Source organism: Coenobita brevimanus, chromosome 103, assembly GCF_032717465.1.
Source record: "Coenobita brevimanus isolate Jiangsu-jjx chromosome 103, ASM3271746v2, whole genome shotgun sequence".
Lineage (NCBI taxonomy): Eukaryota > Metazoa > Arthropoda > Malacostraca > Decapoda > Coenobitidae > Coenobita > Coenobita brevimanus.
Window position 1 is genome coordinate 3,994,076 of NC_137056.1, and position 25,730 is coordinate 4,019,805.

Genomic DNA, 25,730 nt, shown 5'->3' on the forward strand with positions numbered 1-25,730 from the left:
CACTCGTTTCTCAGCTGGACTGATCGTCCAGTTTAGGCTGTTATTTTTCACTTTTTAAAATCCTAAATACTACAAGAGAACAGGGGCATAAAAATTATATATATATATATATATATATATATATATATATATATATATATATATATATATATATATATATATATATATATATATATACACTCTAAACTTATTTAAAATTGGGAAAATTCATCTAAAAAGAGAGGGGAACTGTTAACACTGAGGACATTCAAAGATGATTTTACCATTAAACGTAGGTTCGGGTCTATTCAGGCTCATATTTACACACACGAAACACTAATAAATTTAATTTGTATACCAGATTAATACTAAGATACTCTAGTCACGGCGTGCGACTCTGAGGTTGTCGTTATCGTGCCCTGGCAACCTACCCGTCAATAGTGCGTCCGATTTCGTGTATGATACGCCTGTGATTTGTGTACAATATGTTAGTGTATAATAATATTCGTGTATAATATATTCGTGCATAATAATATAATTTGTGTATAATATGATACGAAACCGGACGCACTATTGACAGGTAGGTTGCCAAAGTACGATAATGACAACCTCAGAGTCAAGCGCCGTGACAGTAAGTCAATCATTCCTTAATGTACCATTATTTACATCTTCCGCCTAACGTACCAACATCTAATTGAACCCGGTGGAGGAAGGGAGCCAAGTAGCTGATCCTGAGGTCCAGCTCATTTTAGGCCATCCATCTTAGCATGAAATCTGGCTGCGACTGACTGAAAGAGCTACAGAAACATTGGTCCATAAGCATATACAATGATTCTGATTTCACGTTTTATATTATTACAGTCACTTTTTCTCTGATAACTTTTTGTGATACCTGCCTTAATCTAACCAGGCTTAACCAAGAAAAGGCAAGAATTGTTCACCAGTATTTGCCCACAACTAGCGACCCAGACTTCTAAAACCCTCACATGAGACCATCTAAATGGAGGCGAGGACAGACCTGACCATTTTGGCAGGATTTTGAGAGGCGACCGATGACCAGAGAAAGTGTGATTGAAGATTACTGGATATAGAAATAGCTGAGATATGAAAATAAGTAAATAATCATAAAACTAAACAGCTGTATAATAGTACTGGAGAAATTCTTAAAAAAAAAAAAAATACTGGAAATTTGTAAATCATTCATCCACGTCTTTATGTAATTCAGTCGCGCACTCCTTTCTTGAGGTGTGGAATATATTGGATCATAATTTACAAGAAAACTGTAATATATTCAGTAACAATATTTAGAAAGTCCAGTATCTGCTAGAAAACGATGAAGCCTATCAGATTGTATTAAATTTGAGTCTTTGAGCCTTGTTGATAGACAAAGAAACAAAAGACCATTGGAGCCTCACAAAATCTACCAAAATTCTTCGTTAGTGCACTTATGATTTCACTTGTATTGATCATCAGAATTAGTGAAAATAATTGGTTTATGATTTTCACACTGTTAATTATCATGCACCATTAACTGTGATTTGTACTGTATTTAACCAGGAGAAATGAAGTACTGAAGCCTCCCAGTTCGATAATATTTAGATTTAGTACGACAGCAAGAGAAAACAACAACAAATCTTCACTGACTAGTTTAATATATTCACTAATTGAGAGGGCACTGTACTTCATTTTTTTCTGTTTCATACACCATATGTCAAAAGGAACAAATAATCAGTAATAATCAGAAATTTTTAATATGTGGTAAAATTTCGGCGGCGTTGCTGTGCCAGAAGTGACGTATGGTTTATGTCTGATGAACACGACGGTAAAAGTTCAGATTGCCTTGGCTGTTTTGGCAGCTCGTTTTCGTGAACATCTGTTTGTTCAGGAGGGCTTTCAGTCACACCAAAATCATTTCAAGGTTAGATATATTGATCAAAATTAATCCAGTATTAGAAATTACGGACCAGATATTAAAAAAGAAAAAAGTAAAAGGTTGTACATATTATCATGCTAAATTGATCTTGAATTCGAAATTACAGACTAGATTAAAAAAAAAGTAAATGGCTGTAAAAATGTAATAATTTTACGATAAGATGGAACCACCACACACGCATCTGTCAGTCATCTTGGAATTCGGCTAAAGGCATCTGAAAACTTTACTGTGTTGATTTTTCGTTTGTTTGTGTGTGTTAGAGCACCTCCCCAGCGGGTCGTGTACAGGGTGAACTAAACTGGCACTTTGTTTTTCTCAAAGAAGAGGTGACGACAGAGTTGACTGTAACGGAGGCGAGCAGTGGTGAGTAGTGAGGCGGGGGAAGGAAGGCCTCGGTAACACTCACTCCTCTGCTCTTATCTTACTTATTGTCTTGCCCCAGCATCTTGTGTTCTCAGTGTTCAGCGCCCTACTCCGCCCCGCCCCGCCCCGCCCTGCCCGCCGCAAACTAGTTACTCAGACACCAGTAAAACAAATGTCAAAGCCAACCCCAAAAGATGACATACTGAAGTGCCAGAAAGTGCCACTCAATCACGTGGTCTCAGCTGGAAAGGCCACACTGAACTCCAAGGAAACTTCATATCATTAAGCAGCCTCAGATGAAGAGAGTCCAGAAAGTGTTATAATAGTATAATCTTGGAATGACCTCATGAACATTTTAAGGAGTTGTTGCACAGTCAAGTGCCCACAGACTAACACATACTGTGGGACGCCAATTGCCATCTTAAAGAGCAGGCATTACTCAGGTGGATACCGAGATAAAAATGGCATACAATTTTGAAGCAAATCGACCAGAAACTTTCCAAGAAAAGTAAAAAAAAAAAAAAAAAAACGCCACTCAAGCCTTTCCGAATCTGAAATAAAACGTTCTTCTAACTACGGTGAAATGACAGGATGGAATGTCTGATCCAGAGTGTTAAGTTTCTTTAACTCATTATCAGGCACAGATGTATGCCACACTGACGTACCAGACAAAGCCGCATTATAAAAGATCTCTTCTAATCACCAGGCTCAGAGACTTACTACAGTGACATGAAGTTGTCAAGCTTCTTCATTTATTATTGTGCCAAGTACTGTAAAGAAGCTCGTGAAGGATACCCAGGCAAATCAATCCTACCAAACAGCAGTACACTGATTTATTGTAAGGAAAATGAAGTGGTGTTTTTTCGGTGATAAAGATAAAAAATCAAGAAGAACAGCAGGTGCAAAATTGATGAGAATACTGGACCGAGTACAAAATCACCCATTTAAACCCTTCACTGAAAAAGGTCTCTTCTAACCTACCCAAAATCCTATGATGTAAGCGAAAAAAAAAATAAGAAGGACAAGAAAGTCGTTATTTTACTGAAAGTGTTAATGGAGACTGCCCTCGACACTTACACTGCCAGAGGTCACTCCTGAACTGACTCAATCGTCTGGCAGTAGTAAGAAAAAATAAAATGGACATCATAATACTAAAGGGATTAATCCTGACAGTATTCTCTATATTCCACAAAATGTGGACATCGTATCTGCCAAGATGATTGGTCAGGTGAACATGTTGCTACAATCCAGTGCCATGAATCAAGACTTCTGATGCAGTGCCTGTGCCACTTTGAGGTTGGGATCCAACCAGAGACCACTTTCCAGTCTTGTGATATAATTTACACACAAAGAAAACTGTAGCTGTCGGACAGATGACTCAGCCTGGTGGCCATCTTGGAGCAGACTGATGAATCAGGACCTTAAAAGAATGTCGGTTGGAATCTGCGATGCAAAAGAAATGCAACTGGATTACCAGATGAGGACTGACATTAAGCACAATAGAGCTTATGACATCTTTCGCAAACTGAGAAAAGGCCAGAAACCTGGCTGGACTTGGCGTCCATGCTGAAACAGTCTGGTGTAAAAAAAAACAAGGAACTACCTGAGTGGCTATGCCAGTCCGAGTCTGCGATGTGACCACCTTGGCAGTCAGATGCTTTCGAATCTTCCAGCATCTTTCCCAAGCTGAAACAAATCACAACTGTCAGACAGAAGACTCTGTAGTACATAGAGGCCATCTGGTGAGATTTATCTGAACATGTAATGGACTGTCAGTCACCGTCTATGATGCAACAGGAATGACCATTGGATAATGATACAACGAATGACACTGAGCACAAGAAATCACTATTTAATCTTATGACGTCTTCTATAAACTGAGAAAATCAGCCAGAGACATCTGAAAATGGCAGCCGTAATGGAATAGTCTGGTGCGACAAGCGAGGAATGCCAGTCAGGATCTGCAGTACAAAAGAATTGGCAATTGGATAATCAGATCAGGGCTGAAGTGGGCGGCTGTGGCAGTGGGCGTGGGCGAGTGTGCGGGCGGTGAGGGGGCGCTGCCAGGCTCTTAACTTGGTGTCCCTGGCGACGCGGCTCTGCATGCTGACGCTGCTGCCTTCAGGGGGGTGGGGAGGGTGCTGCTGACCGGGTGCCGTAGAGACGCTGGCTGTGGCACCTCCAGGGGGAAGGGGAGGGGAGAGGGAGAGGGTAGGCAAGTCTCAGCTGCTGCCAGATGATGGGAAGGAGAGTGGGGGATTGTGGATTTAGAGGTGCCACGCTGCCTAAGTCCTGCTTTAGCCTGGCACTGACTCACTTTGGCTCACTCCGGTTCGCTAGCTCACGAGACGCTTCATAAGGCCAATTCTAAACACCTACAAAGTATTGTAACAGCCATAAGCAGTATTTAGCACCCGAAATTCAAAGTAAGCTCTAAACTTTGCTTATCTGCTTCTCACTATACACCAGGGCTGTTTACTTAATCCTAGGCTAGGCACCAGCTCACGAGATGCTTCATAAGGTCACTGCTGAACCACCCCAAAATCATTCAGACAACACCTTTGGCACCTTGAACTCTTAACTCTGATGTCCGAGGACCAGAATGTGTTTATCTGACTGTATAATTTGAGTAAACTGACAGTGATGGAGTAACTGAGAACCTGACATAACCCCAACATAGGAGGTGCTTCATAAAGCTTACAACCACCCTACTAACTAATCTTGCCAACTCCAAAGCATCCACCACCACAAATCACCAAATCTGTTATTATTTTAAAAGCAACTTTACTGATAAGACTTTGAAAATTAAGCTATGAACAAAGCAACGCATATTTATTAAGATCCCTAACCAAGTTCTGAGAAGGAAAACTCAGGACAAAGAAAGCATTATTTTCCTAGAAAGTCAAGTCACCAAGTTTTCAGAGGTCTTATAAGTCTTGTACAGCTGGTTCGCTAAAACGGGATTTGGAAATACAGGGAGGGAATATAAGCTTCTTAGAGGCCGCCGCATCTAGAGCAGCTGATGCTTCCTAGCCTTAAGATTTGGGGGGCGGGATGAGGGATGGGGGAAGACTAGCCCCATCCACCCCCACTCCCACCTCGCCCCACTGCACCCGGCCTCTCCCTGCCCCACCCCGTCACTCATTCCACCTGATATTAATGTTATTTTTTTATACATATATTTTTCACACGTTATTCGAAATGATACCAAGTTAATCCCCATTTTTTCCATCTTTTAATTACCATATATTATCAATTTTTCCCATCTTCTCTACTCCCCCCCAAAAATAAAATTACACCAAACCATTTTCGCGCCAATATTTTCGCTGGCAGAGAAGGCTTCATAGCGCCTCCTCCTAACCGATTTATTTTGCTCATTTCGCCTTGATATTCCCTGGTATGTCACTAATGCCAACCATGTCCATAGTAAAAATGTATAAATTAGACATGCAGGAGAACACCACGGAGTAATAAACAAACTAAATCGCCGAAGGAAGAGACGTTGCGAAGGCTCCCGTGCCAAGGAGAATTCGACGCCCTTTATATCTCACTCTTATCTTTAACTATTTCAGTCCGATGACATTTATTCTTGCTACATCCAGACGGTTTTTTCCAATTCACTATCCAACCCCCCAGTTCAAAAAAATCCACCAGACTTTTGAAAATCGTCTGAAATAGGAAGAATAAACGAAAATACACGAAATGCGTCATCGAACTGAAAGGGTTAACCGTAGCTGGCCATCTGCATGCCGTTCTTCTGTTGCTGCACCCCATCTGTTCTTCACTAGTGGTTGTTATTGTTATTGTTCTCTGTTGTGATTATCGACGGCACTGTTCTGAGGTAGGATTATTATTTTTATTATTATATTTATATTTGCACTCTCCTTCTACCCCCTCCCCCATCAGCCATTTCTCCCTCCCCCATATCTACAGTGTTCTTTCTCCCCATGACTACTCTACCCATATCTACAGTGTTTATTCTTTCTCCCCATGACCATTCTCCCCATATCTACGGTGTTTATTCTCTCTCCCCATAACTTTCCTCCCCATATCATCAATGTTTATACACCCCATGTCCAAACCTTCAAGCCTTCTCTCCCATGTCACCAATTTTTATTCTCACTCCCCATGTCCATTCTCCCCTTATCACCAATGTTTATTCTCTCTCCCCATATCACCAATGTTTATTCTCTCTCCCCATGTCCATTCTCCCCATATCATCAATGCTTATTCTCCCTCCCCTTATCATCAGTGTTTATTCTCTCTCCCCATATCATCAATGTTCATCTCTCTTCCCATGTCCATTCTCCCCATATCACCAACGTTTATGCACCCATGTCCACACGAGCTTCCATGTCATTATTCCCATTTCACCCCCACATTTCTTTAATTTTACCATATCCAGGAATATTACATTTCATATTCATACAAAAATTTCTCCCTCACTCCATTTCCTCCCCATATCCACCCATGTTTCCTCCCCATTTCCCTATCTCCCCAAACCCATACCAGAAGCCTCCCCACTCCCCATCCACTCCCCATATCAGTAAAAGTGTCTCCTCCCATTTCTAGTACTCTACCCATATTCTCCCATATATTTCAACATATCCCATATCCACACACATTTCCTCCCCATATCCTCTTACCCATACATACTATTCCCCATATAAACTCCCCCATACCCTAATTTCCCATGTCCACGCATATTTCCTCCCCATTTTCTCACCCCATGAATATTCCTCCCCATACCCACACGCCATTCCCCATTTCCTCACCATTTCCCTACACCCCATGAATATACCTCCCCATATCCACACGCCTTCCCCATTTCCTCCCCATGCCTACACATTTTCCTCCCCATTCCTTCTGTACCTCACAAATTATCCTCCCCATATCCATGCCAATTTCCTCCCCATTTCCTATTTACAATACCATATCCCATTTTCTCCCACTTCATATCCACACGTATTTGTTCTCTCTCTCTCTCTCTCTCTCTCTCTCTCTCTCTCTCTCTCTCTCTCTCTCTGACGTACGTTCACCTCCCACGCACCACCCACACGCACATGCTTTAAACATCTGTCGAAGTGTGTGTGTGTGTGTGTGTGTGTGTGTGTGTGTAAACTTCATGTAGCGTGTGCCTGTGTGTTTTTGTATACTGTGCCTGAGTATGTGTGTGTAAGCGTGTGTGTGTGTGCGTGTGCGTGAGGAAACCATTGATCCGAGAGTCAGGTGTTGCCTCCAAGGATGAGGGGGAGGGGGAAGGAGGGACGATGAGAGGGATGAAGACAGGGAGGGGAGGAGAACAGCAGAGATGGGGGGAGGAGGGGAGAAGAGGAGCGGAGATGAGGAATGAGGGAGGGAGGGAGGGAGATGACAGAAAATGGAAGATAAGAAGAGGAGGAGGAGGAAATGATAGGGAAAAAAGGAGGGGAAGAGAGAGGAGAGGAAGAAGGGAGGGGAAATGAGAGAAGAGGAAGGGAGGAGGGGGGAGGGGGAGGAGATGAGAGTAAGGAAGGAAGGGGGGGAGGGAAGAGAAAATATGATAAAGAGGGAGAAAGAGGGGAAGGGGAGGGGGAAGTGGAGGTGAGAGAAGAGGAAGGGAGGAGGGAGAGAAAGGGAGGAAAGGGAAGGAAAGACGGCATAAGGGAGAAGAGGAGGGAAAAGGAAGGTAAGAGAGAGGTACATTAAAGAGAAAAACAAGGAGGGAGGAAGAGAGGGAAGGAGAAGAAGAGAAAGAAGAGGAGGGAGGGTGGGGAGGGGGGAGGGAAGATGGGAAAGGACGTTGACAGGACAATGGAGACAAGAGGAGGAGGAGGAGGAGGAGAGAAGAGGAAGCAAAGAAGGAGGGATAAGAAGGAGACACAGAGAGGAGAGGAAAGTATGACGAAGAAAAATAAAATGGAGAAGAGGAGGACAGATGGGAGGTGTGAAGAAAGAGGAGAGAAAGAGGGGAAGAGGAGGGAGAGAGGGAAAAAAGGGGAGACAGGAGAGAGACAAAGGGTTAGAGGAAAGAGAGAGAAAGAAGTGAAGGAACTTGTAGAGAGAGGAGGATGCAAGGAGAGGGAAGAGGAGGGTATGGAAGGGATGAAACACACACACACACACACACACACACACACACACACACACACACACACACGTCTGAAATCACCCTAAATCCCTTCAAAATCCATCAAAATCATCCCAAATCCCTTCAAAATCCATCAAAATCATCCCAAATCCCTTCAATATCCATCAAAATCACCCCAAATCCCTTCAAAATTCACTACGATCACATATTCGCTTCACAATCACCCAGACTTCTTCAAACTTCACGGAAATCACCCCAAACCTCTTCTGAAGTCACCCAAATCACAGAAATTCGCCAAAATAACTCCAGAATCACAAAATCTCCCCCTCACATCACCCCAATCCTTTAGAAAAATCACCAAAATCACCCGTCATCTCCCATACACACCTAAAATCACAGGAAATCCAAAATCGCCGCAAAATCCCCCAAATTTCCCCGTATATCCCTTAAATCTCCCCCCAAAATTTGCCCCCAAACTTCGCCCATGCCCCCGTCTAAAGCGCGCATTCCCCCCGCAGCCATGGCAGATGCGGAGGAGGCGGAGTCGACGCCGGCGGGAGAGGACATCCAGAAGGAGCTGATGGAGACGGCGGAGAGCGTGGCCGAGAGTATGGGCATGCCTGTACAGGGTCTCATAGCCATCCTTGTCGGTGAGTAACAAGAATTTATTTTATCTGGTAATATCTGAGTTTAAGCGAGCTAACACCCTCCATAAATAATAATAATAATAATAATAATAATAATAATAACAATAATAATAACAACAATAAATAAATAAATAAATAAATTGTTCTTCCAGTGACCTTCCTATATGCAGTACCAATTTTCATAACCAAAACGACCTAAAGTAATGTGACAACCATAATGCATCCAATGTATAGAAAAGAACGCAATGCCATCTAAACATGACTGAACTGAAATAAACAAATATATATGACAAAGTGCTTCATACGCCACAGGACACCTACAGTACACGTATTTAAGAGAGTGTTTGCTGGAACCCGTAACAGGATTTGATGAAAGTGAGAAAAGATGGTGCCCTTAAACTCAGATTGTACCTAAGTTCTGGTCATTTATTTTATCCTCTATATGATGTTGTGCAGTATTAGCCTCTTCAGTATTAGGTGCACGTTAGCTGCATAAAATTCACTGGGAGCAGCCACGGTAAGAACTGATAGATGTCGACATGCAGAAAGGGCAAAATGAAAAAGTTAAATATAGGCTACTCTTGTAAACTGAAGGCACGTCACAATAGCTGTTTCCCCCGAGCCAGAGTTATTTTGATGACAATGAATTATATTTAAATGATGGAGAAACTGCAATGAATATGTCATGCTGAATAGTGAATCTGAACGTATGCTGTCATATTAATACTAAATATTTTTCAAAGGAGAGGATGAGTTTTATCTCGTGAAATATGCTGATGTGCTAAAATCTGTCAAGGAACATATTTTAATGTACTTAGGACAACCAGTTCTAACAATTTCACTTCATGCATCGAAATCAAGCGAAAAATTGGGATGTGTTAGAAGGCATTCGGTGGACATTAATATTATGAAAAGTAATGCGCCTGTCTGAAAAAAAAAAAAAAAGTTTTATAAATAGGGTGATTTTCACGTTCTGATTCATTGATAAAAACCTAAGTCTAAAAAAGTCATCAAAGCACAGACTTGGATGTATTTTGAGAGAAATGTAAAAGGAAAATGTTACGTATCACATGAAGGAAAAAAAGAAAATTGAGTAGTAAACATAAACACAGGCACGTCATATTTCGCCTGAAAAAGAGGTGGAAAACTAAGGTAACAAAGGCTCCACAGATCAGACTCGGAGGACGAGATGGGAAGGACAGATACAGTAACAGTATGGCTATATGGAGATGGAGTGAGAAGAAGAGGCAGATCCAGAACAAGCTACATAACTAGGGCAGCAGAGTGGCAACCAAAAAGTGGAGTGACAGGGAGAATTAGGGCGGGAGGGGGTAGAGCAACTTCCAGTAAGTAAAAAGGGATGAATCTGGGAGAGGCAATTTTTATTCATGGACTGATGACGATGATATAATAATGATAACAGCAATAATGATAATAATGATGATGCTAATGATTACGATGATGATGATGATTAGATTTTAGGTTGACCGGTACCAGTGTAGAGATATTTCTGTTTACACATGTTCATAGTTTTATGTCTTACCTCATCCCCTCCCCCCTACACTCACATACACTCAAACACCTATACCCACACTCAAACCCCCCCACGCACTTACCCCCTTCCACCCACCCAACCAATCACACTCTACCACTCACATTCATACACACACTCAAACCCCCCCTCCCCCACACGCACACTCACACACCCACACGCTAATCTGCTCACCTGTGCTGCTGATAAACGTACACATATGCAACTCGTCTACCTGGATTCATTACAGTATGATCTAGTTTCATTTGTACATTGCACTGTTGTTTGATAGTCTTGAATGTTGCATAAATTCGTGCAGCTTCTGGGAGACTGAGATTCTGTAGTGTTTTCTTTCATCTTATCTACATATCTATCGATCGATCTGTCTGTCTATCTGTCTAGCCCATATATCTATCTGTCTGTGTCAATCTACCTACCCACCTACAAACCTACCTACCTACCTGCCTATGTATCAATCTATGTTGTATGTATATGTACTGAATGTATGTATGTATGTATGAAATTCCTTACATGCACATACACATTAACCCCTTCGCACCGAGGAGGTAATTCCAATTTTTGCCACTACTAGACCAGTTTAGTTAGCTTAGAATAACACAAAGAAGGGCTTAGAATAAAACATAGAAGGGCTTAGAATAAAACACAGGGCTTAGAATAAAACATAAAGCATAGATAAAACACAGAAGGGCTTAGAATAAAACTTAATTGTAGTGAAAGGGTTAAGAAACTCAAAACACACACACACACACACACACACACACACACACACACACACACCTACAACTGCTGAAAATCAAACACATATACAACGAACTAAGCACACACACACACACACACACACACACACACACACACACAATCATTCCAATACAGCACGTAAGACCAATAAAAAAAACAAACTTATCGACGAAAAACCAAAGGAAAAACAACGATATGAAAAGAAAAGACCAAATTCACAGTCTGGAAGCGAACGATCATTTTTGGGAACCGGGGTATTTTTAAGACACGTTTCAGTGAGTTTCATTTCGTTCGATGTAGTTTCATTACCTTTTTCTTTATTACTCTTTACTTGTCATTTCTTGAACGTTTTATCTAGCTCTGATTTCTTTTTGTTTCGCTTTTCCAATTGGCGTTTCATGCTTTAATTGAGGCGGTGGTGGTGTTTCAAAATGTTTCAGTCAGCGAAGTAAGATGTTCATTTTCAGTTTCGCTTTCATAATGGGAGTTCAAGAGTTATGGCAACATTATAGAGGTGAATGATGCGTGTCAAAATGTTTCGTGCTCTACACTACGCATGTTTCTTTTTGCTTCGCGTTTACCATGGGAGTTTTAGAGTGACTGGGTAACTATTATCATCCTCGTCACCATCCCCATCACCATCATCACTACTATTACCACCACCATCACTATCATCATCACAACCATCATCATCATCACCAATATTACTACCATCATCATCAGCATCATCACAACCACCACCACCACCATCACCATCATTATCATCACCACCACCACCAACATTACTACCATCATCATCAGCATTACCACTACCAACACCACCACCACCACCACGAACATTACTACCATCATCATCAACATCATCATCACTACCACCATCTCCACCACCACCACCATCACCATCATTATCATCATCACCAACGCCGTGCTCTTTCCTAGAACTTTTCTGAACAGGATAATGTTGGAACTGAACCGCCTCCAGGGTACTCTTTCCTCCCTCCCTCCCTCTCTCTCTCTCTCTCTCTCTCTCTCTCTCTCTCTTTTACACCACTTTTCACCCTCTCACACCAGCAAAATACCAGCATACGTGAACCACTGGGGGTATTATAAGCTTGCTTCAAAAGGTTTCACTGTTGTAATATTAGCACTGGTGTTCAGAAAGGCTCACTACAGGGTCGTACCATTAACAAATTCTGTTCTGGGACATTATTATTATTATTATTATTATTATTATTATTGTTGTTGTTGTTGTTGTTATCCTCATCTTTCTTCTTCATTTCCTTCTTTTTCTTCTTCTTACCGGTATTATTATTATTATTATTATTATTGTTACTCCTCACCCAGCCCTAACGTGGGAAAGGAGCTTCGGATGATGATGATGATGATGATGATGATGATGATTACTTTCATTCATATTACCATCATAGTATTATCTATTCGCTATTTTATTATCAAAAGAAAGATTATCGACACACATTTTGACTGAACTTCTTTATTACGTTTATTGCCATATATTTACACTTAAAATATTCCAAACCCTTCAACCTCTACCCTAAATCCTATAATCCCCCCCTATTTTTTCCCCTCCCTGTACCCCGCCATGTTGGATTAACCCTGGATTATCTGGAGATTTTTTTTGAAGCGCTGCGGCGAGGATTAAACCCTTTCAGTACGAGGAGGGGATTGAATAAAAAAAATAATGTGGTTAATGAAGAGTGTTCCAAATTCCTTTACAATGGAGGATGTTCCCGTGAGTTTAATAAAGGAATCAGTTGGTATCAGTAAATAAAATAATGCCAGGCTCCCCGCTCCTTCTCCTCCTCCCTCTCCCTCCTCCTCCCTGTTTCTTCTTCTTCCTCCTCCTCTTCCTTCTCCCCACCATCCTCTCTTCCTACGCCCTCCTCTTTCCCCAGCTCCCCCTCTCCTTTGACTTTCCTTCCTCCTCTCTATCCTCAACCTTCACCCGTCCACCCCTCCCCTCTCCCTTTCCTTCTTCCTCTCTCCTCTCTCCTCCTCCTTTCCCTTCACTCGTTCACCCCTCCCTTTACCCTCTCCCCTTCCTCCTTCCCCTCTCCTCCTTCCTTCCTCTCACCCTTTCACCCCTCCCTTATCCTCTCCCCCCCCTCTCCCTTTCCTCCTACCCCTCTCCTCTCCCCTCCTCCTTTCCCTTCACCCGTTCACCCCTCCCTTACCCTCTCCCCCCTCCCTTTCCTCCTTCCCCTCTCCTCTCCCCCTCATTCCTCCCTCCCCCTCTCTCCGGGTCCTAGTTAACATATATGAGACAACTTGTGCCATTCTGGATCCAGTGCCATCTACCGAGCCACACACACACACACACACACACACACACACACACACACACACACACACACACACACACACAAACTAAGACCTTGGGATGACTATGGCTGAGTTTCTTCCCTTCCCTAAGATTTTTTTTTTAGATATTCAGAGTAAAATGAAAAAATCTTACGTTAAAAAGAAGATAGTTTATTTTTTCATATGATGGTCTTAAGGTAAATAAAATTGTCGTTAGTAAGATAGAATTTAAGAGGGTAATGGAGATATGTGGAGTCATCTTCGTAATTAAGGCGTATAGCGGTAAATAATAATAATAATAATAATAATAATAATAATAATAATAATACAGAAAACGGTATTACGCATCAGGGGTAATTCGAAACAATGTTTTTTTTTCACTATTATGTTATTTTCTATTAATCTGGAAAAAATCATAGAGGTAATAAAAATAAATTACTAAATATATCCTGGTACTGGATGTTTTAATGGGACAAACGAAAAGTCTAGATTAAAATAAAATCGTCTGTCAGTAGTGAGAATAAAAAGTTAACGTGAGATAAGAGAGGTGTAATTTAAGATGAATAAAATCGTCTGGAGTAGTAAAAATGAAAAAAGACGTCATCAGGCTGAAGTGGCTAGATAAAGATGGAGCTTCACTATACCGGACATCGTTATATCGGGGTCTCCCTCTCTCTCTCTCTCTCTCTCTCTCTCTCTCTCTCTCTCTCCTGAAGTCCATCCTCTTCCTTCTCGGGGATAACGGAGGAAGTTGAGGGACGTTTGTCAACTGGGCAGCGGATCCGTCTGGCTTGATCGGTGCCACCACGTGAAGGCGTCCCTCTAGGGCACCACACAGTAAGAATGAATTACAGAGGACGTCATAGTACTGAAGTGGCTGGAGCAAAATGGAGCCTCGCTATATCGGACATCGTTATATCGGATTTTGCTTTTATCAGACATCGTAAACACACCAGACTCCGCCCCCATCCTCAGCCAGACCTTTCTGTTAGGTGATTTTTTTTACAGGTGAATAAAATCGTCTGGCGTTGGCTATACTAGGTTAAAAACTCTGTAATTCTTAGCCGAATGTGGTATGAGAATAGCTTTTAATCCCTTCAGTTCGAGGACCAAGTTTTCTATTATTCTTGCTACGATTTTATTCAGTTCAGAGGAGACAACCGTCAAAAATGGTAAAAATAAATGAATAAATAAATGAAAATCGTTTGGAGGGCTTGAAGAAATTAAATAGGTCATTGAACGGATGGGTTGGATGGCTTTCTCTTCTAAATAAATTCGTTAGATGAAAATAAATGTACGACAGAAAATTCTTAATGATGACCCAAAACAGAAAATAAAATGATCTTCAGTCACATTTACTGCCGTGTGCTTCGCTTACTGGGAGAGAGAGAAAGAGAGAGAGAGAGAGAGAGAGAGAGAGAGAGAGAGAGAGACAGAAAAATGACGTGACCAGTAGAGATCTCTAAATATTACGTCATGAGAGAGAAAGAGAGAGAGAGAGAGAGAGAGAGAGAGAGAGAATGACGTGACCAGTAGATCTTTAAATATTACGTCAAAAGAGAGAATGACGTGACCAATAGAGATCTCTTTAAATATTACATCGAGAGAGAGAGAGAGAGAGAGAGAGAGAGAGAGAGAGAGAGAGAGAGAGAGAGAGAGAAAACGTCTGACACTGGCTGGAATTCAATACTAGGCTCGTGTTTCCCAGCCACCACACATTCTTCTCACTCCTCTCTCTCTCTCTCTCTCTCTCTCTCTCTCTCTCTCTCTTTAATAAGTAAATCGTCTGAAGTGAGCAAGAATTAGCTAGAACAAAAATCACATTACTGAAGAGGTTAATTAAAAAAAAAAAAAAAACGCGGGAAACAAACGACGCTCCTAACACCTGGGGGGGAAAAATCCAGGATGCAAAGTCAGGTCTAGGATCAATGCACCTCGCCTCCCACACACCGTCGCAGCTAATTGAAAAAAGGATGAAGGATAATGGAAAGGGCTAAATATAATGAAGCGGGACGAACTGGAGCACAACACAGTGAAACGGGGCCTTGCTGCGATGAAACTGGCGAGGACTTAATGGAGCGGGACGGGTGTGGTGAAACAGGTCCACAACTTCATAAAACAGGGCAAGAACATGATGAAACGGGGGCTGAGCATGACGAAACAGGGACATGAACCTAAAGAAACGGGACCACAGTATAATGAAACAGGGTCAAAACATAGCGAAATGAGACCAGATCATAATGAAACGGAAAACGAAACGAAACGAACGGAACAAAAAGATTAAGCACTGGATCACGAAACGGGTCGGAACACGATGAAACAGGGCGGGAACGCACTGAATCGGGCCACGAAACAGGTCGGAACGTAATGAAACGGGTCCACAACATAATGAAACGGACCAGGGTGTGTTGCGGTCCCAGTCGGCGCGCCCTGCTATTGGTCCATATTGATCACGCGGCGCTGTTGCCACCTCTGCCTCTGTTTACGGGAGGGCTCGCTAGACTTGGCTGCCGTTGCCTCAAAATCCCCTTTCCCTCGCTTCCCCCATTATCTCAGGGGTCGGGTAGTGGTGAATTATTAAAGAATCAATCTTGTGGGATGGTGGGGTGATTAGGCGAAGTGGATTAAAGGGAGCGTGGTAGTCGGGGGCTTGGAGACGTGGCAGAGCATGGCCATGTTGTATCTCTATATATGCATATTGGCTTAAAGCTTTATTTCACGAGCCGGCAGCGGAGAAATATCACGCGCCGGCAATTATACGGGACAGCACTAGATTAGGTGAATGGATTAGAGGGACGTGTATGGGGTTATAGAGGGCAAAATAACCGTAGATAAAGAGATCTGGCACCGCGGCAACCATAAGCTTTACTCAAGGTGCAGTTGCAGACGTCAACAATTATCTCCGGGTTGAGTAACAGTGCAAATTATAGCCAGAACCAATCACATGGGGTTGCAGAGGATAATGGTGATGGATTATGGGGAATTTGGACGGTTATCAGAGGCAAATTTGTCAACGTATTCCTATTTACAGGGATTCAAGTTGATAGATTCGAGGTTCGTGCAAGCGGAGAATAAACGAATCAATCCCTCTGGGGATGATGGAGATTTTATAGGACTGGAATCGATACTGTATGGGATTGGATTCTGTTTTCTAGGAAGTCTGTTATTAGATAGGTAAACTGTAAAAGATGAAAACACGGCAGCAATACAAAACTTCGCATTTTATGATTTAGTTTTTAATCCTTTCAGTACGAGGACTTCATTTATACTTTATTAATGCCATTTTCAGATACTTTATTAAGGAGATAGTTTTTTGAGGAGTTAAAATACACTAATCTAATATACTGTAAGTGTGTGTGTGTGTGTGTGTGTGTGTGTGTGTGTGTGTGTGTGTGTGTGTGTGTGTGTGTGTGTGTGTGTGTGTGTGTGTGTGTGTGTGTGTGTGTGTGTGTGTGTGTGTGTGTGTGTGTGTGTGTGTGTGTGTGTGTGTGTGTGTGTGTGTGTGTGTGTAATGCAGCTAAAACTGACAAAAGGATTTCGATGAAACTTGGCAGGATGGTTGCAATTGGGTCACAGATAGGCCCGTTTCAATTTCATGTCGTTTGAAATTTCCCAAGGGGGTGTTTTGACCCCAAATTGTTCCTACTGCTTGCAGGAACAATGTACCAGGCCGCCAAGCACTTGTTCCTGCGTCGACCCATAAATTGTTGGTTTCGAGCAATGCGAAGCCTGGTCCAGAAACGGTTCTTATCTGAGCAAGTGGAGCGCGGCCCGATAGGCCCGTGAAGCGTTTGTCATTAATGTAATTCCTTCAAGACATCGCCTCAAGGTTATTTACAGCAGTTTGATGACATGAATAACTACGACTCACTGTAATGATCGTACTGCAGCGTAATACAAAGACACTAGGTACTTTAGGAATAGTGATGATGTAAATATCTAGAGACAAAAGTAAACAAATCCTTATATTTTAATAATAACCATGCCTAAAAAAATCGCCTGGTAGCAACATGTGAGAATAAAATACAGTATATGTCACAGTAAATGTAAATAGTAATATCCAGAGAATAATAAAGAGAATATTTGGTTGATAAAAATAGCTCCGCCTGAAGGATGGTTTGTTTACAGTGGGTTATGCAATGGCGTCCCTTGTTAACTCCGGGTCCTGCTGTTGACGACCATTAAGGGACCAATTGTGGGTGTTGTTATATGGCTCTCAGGGTGTTGGGGAGGGTGTAGGGGAGGGTGGAAGAGTGTAGGAGGGTGAAAGTGTACTAAGTGGTGCTAAATGCCAGCTAGGGTGTAGGAGAAAAAGCAGTAGGTTTTTGGGAGGTGTAGGAGGGTGTGGAAGGGTTCAGGGGAGGGTGTGAGTGGTGCATGGGTGGGGGTGGGCATGTAAGGGCGTAGGGAATATGTAGGGGCATAGGTGGGTGTCGGGGAGGGTGCAGGAAGAAGTAGGAGAGCTGTTAGGGTGTAGGAAGATACAGAAAGAGTGTAAGAGGGTGTAGGAAGGTGTATGTGAATGTAAAAAATATACATAAAAAGGGTAGATGGTTGTAAAAGGGTGTAGGAAGACACAGAGCGAGTGTCAGAGGGTGTAGAAGGGTATATGGGGGTGTAGGAGGGTGTATGGGGGTGTAGGAGGGAGTATGGGGGTGTATGGGGTGTAGGAGGGTGTAGATAATGAAGGAAGGGGAGGAACAAGTTGCCTGGATATGGCTAGTGTTGGATCTTGTTAGTGCTCTCTCTCTCTCTCTCTCTCTCTCTCTCTCTCTCTCTCTTGCAGCTTATTTACTTATTTATTTTTCGAAAACATGATTAAAAAAATGACAATGACGACGATAATGACACAAGTAAACTGATGACAATGATAATGATAATAACAATAACGATAACGATGATAATAACAACGATAATAATAATAATAATAATAATAATAATAATAATAATAATAATAATAATAATAATAATAATGCAAATCCAGCAGTCACTCCAAGATTTTCGTGCCTGTGACCTCACCAGCAACCCCTTCAACTCGATGACGCCTTTTCCACCTAATTCCTACTATTTTCAAACGATTTCCTTAAGCAGAAGAGAGACGGAGAGACTTTGGAGGAGTTTAAAGGAGACTTGAACTGGAGAGAGAGATTAATGGAGAGAGACTTGACCTGGTGAGAGAGATTAGTGGAGAAAGACTTGAACTGGTGGGAGACTGGTGGAGAGAGAGAGAGACTTGAACTGGTGAGAGTTTAATAGAGAGAGACTTGAACAGGTGAGAGAGATTAATGGAGAGAGAGATTAATGGAGAGAGACTTGAACCGGTGAGAGAGATTATTGGAGAGAGACTTGAACTGGTGAGAGAGATTATTGGAGACAGACTTGAACTGGTGAGAGAGATTATTGGCGAGAGACTTGAACTGGTGAGAGAGATTATTGGCGAGAGACTTGAACTGGTGAGAGAGATTATTGGCGAGAGACTTGAACTGGTGAGAGAGATTAATGGTGAGAGACTTGAACTGGTGAGAGAGATTATTGGCGAGAGACTTGAACTGGTGAGAGAGATTATTGGCGAGAGACTTGAACTGGTGAGAGAGATTATTGGAGAGAGACTTGAACTGGTGAGATTATTTTCTTTTAGTCTTTTTTCTTTCTTCTACCTTTTCTTGATTTTATTTTTCACTTCACGGAGGGAGTTTTCGAAATGAAGCGGTAGGATGCAGCCTTCGTCTCCTCCGTCAGTATAAAGAGGCTCCTACGCAGAATATAAAAGTCTGAAGAAGGCACGCATGACCTAAAGACATCATCGGGCTGAATGGGTTAGGTACAGTTGGCTACACATCAACGTGGGACAGAATCAGTGTATGTACGAAATCTAGCTTTTGGCACACTTCACATCCTTGATATAATCACGTGTTTGTAGGCGGCACTGGCTTGAATGGAAGGATGTGGTAAATATTAGCTTAAAATGGCCAAGTAGCTGTAATGAATAAATGTCCGAAACTGCAGCCAGACATCCACTAAACGCACTATCCCAGGTTTACGTGTGGCCGACTGTACGGGGGCGAAGTGATAGAAAAATAGAAATGGATGTGCAAAGGAAAGGGAGAGACGACTGGCACAGGGAAGAAAAGTGGCTGGTGCTATGAAGGCCTTGATCCGGAAAAAGAGTGATTTGTTTATATCTATGTTCGACGATTGTGTGTAAAGGCTCAGTAATAATTTCAGTATATTCTTGATAATATTACCTAGCCTTGTATTTCTGATCTGTTATTTTGTACCATTAATATCACTGTAAATTGATTTATCCCGTACACATGGATGAGGTGGAGAAATTTGGACTGTAGATCCGCAATTCTTGGGACGCGAATCAGAAAGAGAGAGAGAGAGAGAGAGAGAGAGAGAGAGAGAGAGAGAGAGAGAATTTCTTCACAGCATTTTCCCTCCCGTGGTGTGGGGGTAAAAAGGACGTGTGCAGAAAGACCCTAACGCAGTGAATTTGTTAGAGGATTCGCATTTAACGTCACGAAGGGAATACGTGGGTGCTAGTCTTCTCTTCTCCTCTGTTAAAAATAATAAAAAATAAAAGAATTACTGTTTTCTGTACAAACAATTCTTAAGTAAGCTGATGCACTGAAAAAGTCTGAATTAGTCTTGGGAACATTCTCATACAGTTTCGTTTTCTTGTTATTTTTCTTTTTCGGTCTTCTCGCTGTCACCACCAGCCCTGCCCGGATCGATATGGCCTGTGTGTGTGTGTGTGTGTGTGTGTGTGTGTGTGTGTGTGTGTGTGTGTGTGTGTGTGTGTACCCCTCCCGTCACGAGGACAAAACACACACACACACACACACACACACACACACACACACAGTCTTTTATAGCGAGACTTGGCTGTCCATCCCAAGACCCATTCACTCTGTCTCACTCCTTCTCCATTCTTCTTCTTCTCCTCCTCTTTCTTCTTTCTTTTTCTTGTCTTCTTTTTCTCTCCTTCCTTCTTCTCCTCCACCACCTCCTCCTCCTCTTCTTCTTCTTTTTCTTCTTCCTCTTCTTCTTTTCTCTTTTCTTCTTTTTCTCCTTCCTTCTCCTCCTCCTCTTCTTCTTCTTCTTCTTCTTCTTCCTCCTCCTCCTCCTCCTCCTCCTCCTCCTCCACCTCCTCCTCCTCCTCCTCCTCCACCTCCTCCTCCTCCTCCTTCCTCCACTGTCTCCATTTTCTTCCACTTCTCTCTCCTGTCCTCTTTATTCTCCACGTCCTCTTATTTCCACGTATTTTCCTGCAATGTGTCCACTTATTTCCACGTATTTTCCTGCAATGTGTCCACTTATTTCCACTTATTTTCCTGCAATGTGTCCACTTATTTCCACGTATTTTCCTGCAATGTGTCCACTTATTTTCCTGCAATGTGTCCTCTTATTTCCACGTATTTTCCTGCAATGTGTCCTCTTATTTACACTAAATTTTTCTGCAATGTGTCCCCTTATTTCCACTTATTTTCCTGCAATGTGTCCCCTTATTTCCACTTATTTTCCTGCAATGTGTCCCCTTATTTCCACTTTTTTCCTGCAATGTGTCCCCTTATTTCCAGTTACTCTTGCTACTCCTCCATTTTTCACTTTTCATTTATCCTTCGTCCTTCATTAATCTAATTCCTTCAACTTTCCACACAACTTTCCTTCACTTTCCTCCTTGAGATATTAACCCCTCTCATGGTAGGAACAACTCTATCTAAATTCCAACTGACGATTTTATTCAGCTGAGTCATAGGAGCCTCAGAGCGCTATAATCTATCTATTTTTGCATATCTATCTATTTTTTGTATACGTATTTTTTGTATAAGTATCTATTTTGTATACGTATCTATTTTTGTATAAGTCTCCTGTATAAGTATGTAAGTATATATGTATGTCTGTACGTAAAATCGCGCAATGCACATTAGACATTACGTATTTCCACCATACTCTGTCATACCCCACACCACTAACCTCTAACCACCCACTAACAGCCCATCTAAGCTCACTAACTTCTAATCTGTAAACCCTTAGGCGCGGGCACGGTACTGTATTCACCGGCGCTTCTCACTAACTCCTCTAACCTCACTACTCCCACCAAGCAGCCCTCACAAACCTCTAACCCCACTAACCCTTCCTCACTAACCTCTAACGTCTAACCTGCAGACATGGGCATAGTGATCCTGGCCACTATGCAGCCCTCACAAACCTCTAACCCCACTAACCCGTCCTCACTAACCTCTAACCCCACTAACCCGTCCTCACTAACCTCTAACCCCACTAACCCGCCCTCAATACCCTCTAACCCCACCAAGCAGCCCTCACAAACCTCTAACCCCACTAACCCGTCCTCACTAACCTCTAACCTCTAACCTGCAGGCGTGGGCATAGTGATCCTGGCCATCTGCTTCTGCTGTATCCGACGATGCTTCAAGAAACGCCGCACCAAGAAGGGCAAAGATGGCAAGGGCGCCGATATGAAGTCTGTCCAGCTCCTTGGCTCAGCTTACAAGGAGAAGGTGGGGCAACAGGAAGCTTAACTGGGGTGTCTTAAGCTTGATTTTGGGGGTTTTAGGGTTTATTTAAGGGGTTTTGGGGTTTACTTTGGGTTTCTTAAGCTGGATTCGGGGGTTTTAGGGTTTATTTAGGGGTTTTAGGGTTTAATTTGGGTGTCTTAAGCTGGATTTGGGGTTTTTAGGGTTTATTTAGGGATTTTGGGTTTACTTTGGGTGTCTTAAGCTGGATTTGGGGGTTTTAGGGTTTGTTTAAAGGTTTTAGGGTTCACTTTGGGTGTCTTAAGCTGGATTTGGGGGTTTTAGGGTTTGTTTAAAGGTTTTAGGGTTTACTTTGGGTGTCTTAAGCTGGATTTGTTTTTTTTAGGGTTTAATTTCGATGTCTTAAGCTTGATTTGGGGGTTTTACGGTTTACTTTGTGTGTCTTAAGCTTGATTTGGGGTTTTAGGGTTTATTTAGGGGGTTTGGGGGTTTATTAAGGGGTTTGGGTTTTATTTAGGGGGTTTGGAAGGGTTTTTGAGGGTTTTAATTAGGGGCCTTGGGGGTTTTATTTAGGGGGTTTGGGGTTTATTTAGGGATTTGATGTTATTTTTCAGATTCATTTAGGGGGTTTAGGGTTTATTTAGGGGTTTCATAGCTTCTTTAGTTTTTATGGTTTAATTAGGGGTTTGGGGTTTATTTAGGGTTTTTATGAATTAATTAGGGGTTTGGGGTTTAGGGTTTTTATGGTTTAATTAGGGGTTTTGGGGTTTTATTTAGGGTTTTCATGGTTTAATTTGGGGTTTGGGGTTTATTTAGGGTTTTATGGTTTAATTAGGGGTTTTGGGGTTTATTTAGGGTTTTTATGATTTATTCAGGCGTTTTAGGTTCATTTACTGGGTTTGGGTTTCTTTGGGGGTTTAAGGTAAAGTTTTGGGGGGTTTAGGTTTATTTAGGGGTTTTCCGGTTTATTTAGGTATTTTAAGATTTAGGGGTTTTAAGGCTTATTTAGGGATTTTAAGGCTTATTTTTGGGGTTTAAGGATTATTTAGTGAGCTCGACTTTAACTGATTTAAGGGTTGTAAGATTTATGCAGTAGGATTTAAGATATTGTATTTATAATTTTGAGTTTGATTTAAAAAGATTAATTAGTTGAGTCGGAATGAGATTTTGTTCCAATACATGTACAGATGAACACACACACACATGTAGGTATAAAAACAGACACACATGTAGATACAGAAACAGATACACATGTAGGTAGAGATACATACAGACAGACACAGAGGCTGGATAGAAAGCAATACTAGGCTGTGTGTGGGAGACGGGAATTAAAGTGTACAGTCGCGTTCATAACTTCTGTACATATAAATAACTGTGGTGGAACTGGACGATGATGATGATGATGATGATGATGATGATGATGATGATGACGATGATGATGATGATGATGATGAGGAGGAGGAGGAGGATTATGATGATGATGATGAATTGTTCTATTTGAGTAGGAGGATACTTTTTTGCAAACATATATTCGCACACACACACACACACACACACACACACACACACACACACACACACACACACACACATGCGCGCACATTCATCCGGACGCTCCTCAAAGCTCCACATAAACAAAAAGGGAGAAAGTTACACACACACACACACACACACACACACACACACACACACACACACACACACACACACACACACACTCAACTGCACGCACACTGACGCCCCTTTCAGCTCCCCAGCCTGAAGCAGAAAGGGAGAAAGACTTACAGCACTACCTCTCTCGCCACCTCAACCCCGCTGGCTCAGTCACAGGCGGGGACGGCGAAGGTAAAGCGGTTTTGAGCTGGGTTTGTGGGTGTGTGGGGTTTGTGGGTGCGTGGGTTTGTGGGTGGGTGTGTGGGGTTCGTGGGTTGTGTTGGTGGTGTGAGTAGATGTGCAAAGTTTGGAGGGTTCAGTGTGTTTGTGGGTTTTCCTGGGTTTTGGTGATGGTGTGGCTTGATGTGTGGGTTTTATTTGTGGGTTTCCTGGGTTTTGGAGGTGGTGTGGCTTGACGCATTGGTTTTAAGTTGCTCTGATAGGTTTTGTGGGTTTGGTCTGTGGATGTGGTTTGTCTGCTGGTTTGTGCTTTCATCTGCTTCTTTGAGGTTTGGTCTTTGTCAAGGGATTTTCATTTTTTCTTTGTGGTTTTGTCTTCTTCAGGGTCTCATTTCCTTGTGGTTTTGTCTTCCTTTTCTTCGAGACTCTTTTATTCTTTGTGGTTTTCTCTTCTTTGGGATTAACTTTGCCGTGGGATTTAATAGTCTTTGGTGTATGGGCGTTTTCTGTGTGTGTGTGTGTGTGTGTGTGTGTGTGTGTGTGTGTGTGTGTGTGTGTGTGTGTGTGTGTGTGTGTGTGTGTGTGTGTGTGTGTGTGTGTGTGTGTGTGTGTGTGTGTGTGTTATATTTTTATGCAAAGATGAGGGAACTAAAATCTAGAATCCTGCTAAACTGAACCCCCCAAAAAAGTTTCCGTGTGCTTCTTTGAGACTTTTCCTCGAAGTTTTCATATGCTTCTTTGTGCACTGGCTTTCTTTGATATCTAATTCTCTCTAGGTAGCTGTGTCCTTTTGGAGGCTAGGTAAAGAGCTGTTCTAGGACTGGTTAGACATGTGCTTTTAGGGAGCGTGTGGGTTTGTCTGGGAGGTGGGTTTGTGTGGTGTTCATGCCGATTTCTGCTTTGATCTTCTTTGCGTCCTTCTTTGTGGTATATTTTTCTTTGAGCTTTGAGATTGAGTTTGTTTTTACCTGGTACAATAATTCACGTATTTATTTTTATTCTGTTTTTGCTTTATTTCAGTCAATAACAAGGGAAACTGCATTGTGTGTTTCTCCCCTCCCGTGCCTGTTTGGGATGTGTGGCTCTATCAAACCAGGCCATCTATAGATCTGATCTCTCTCTCTCTCTCTCTCTCTCTCTCTCTCTCTCTCTTTCTCTGGTTGTTGGGTTAATTTGTTGGTATTTATATCTCGTTTCTCATTTGGCTGTCGGGTCTGTCTGTCTGTCTGTCTGTCTCTCTCTCTCTCTCTCTCTCTCTCTCTCTCTCTCTCTCTCTCTCTCTCTCTCTCTCTCTCTCTCTCTCTCTCTCTCTCTCTCTCTCTCTCTCTCTCTCTCTCTCTCTCTCTCTCTCATCCGAATTTTTTTCTCTGGGACGAACGGAGTCAGGGCTTAAGATGGTTGTAGCTGTCTTTGTTTTTGTTGTTGTCTGCAGCCTCACCATCTACGTAAACAAACAAACAACAAAAGAAATATACATAAAAAGGTAAATTGGGAGCCTGATTATCTTTTTCTGGGGGGCTATTTTTTTAGGTAAGTCAATTTTTCCATAACTTTTTCATATTTCCTGGAGTCTTTTCGGCCTTCATGTCAAAATTTCGCTTCCCCATTCTCTACGCTCGTTTTATTTCCCTTTTATTTATTTATTTATATTCTTTTATTTATTTGGTGCGTCTTATTGCTTTACTTCTTTACTCTTTCGCCCTTCAGCTTTATTTTTTGCCTCTCTTCCTGTTTTTACATTTTTTCTCGTTTTTATTTCTTTATTTTCTATCTTACTTTTTCTCACTTTTACGTC

General features: G+C 42.1%; 1 protein-coding gene across 4 annotated transcripts in view; it reads left to right on the forward strand.

The window, feature by feature from the left end:
- The window catches only part of Syt1 (Synaptotagmin 1), a 115,612-nt gene that overhangs the window by 48,878 nt on the left and 41,004 nt on the right, over window positions 1-25,730 (forward strand). For 3 of the 4 annotated variants that reach the window (XM_080284957.1, XM_080284956.1, XM_080284958.1), the window contains exons 4-6: window positions 2,234-2,275; window positions 8,864-8,995; window positions 21,987-22,126. In XM_080284957.1, coding sequence (XP_080141083.1) covers window positions 2,234-2,275; window positions 8,864-8,995; window positions 21,987-22,126 — 314 coding nt within the window. The remainder of the gene's footprint in view (window positions 1-2,233; window positions 2,276-8,863; window positions 8,996-21,986; window positions 22,127-25,730) is intronic. The other variant, XM_080284959.1, reaches the window with a different exon arrangement.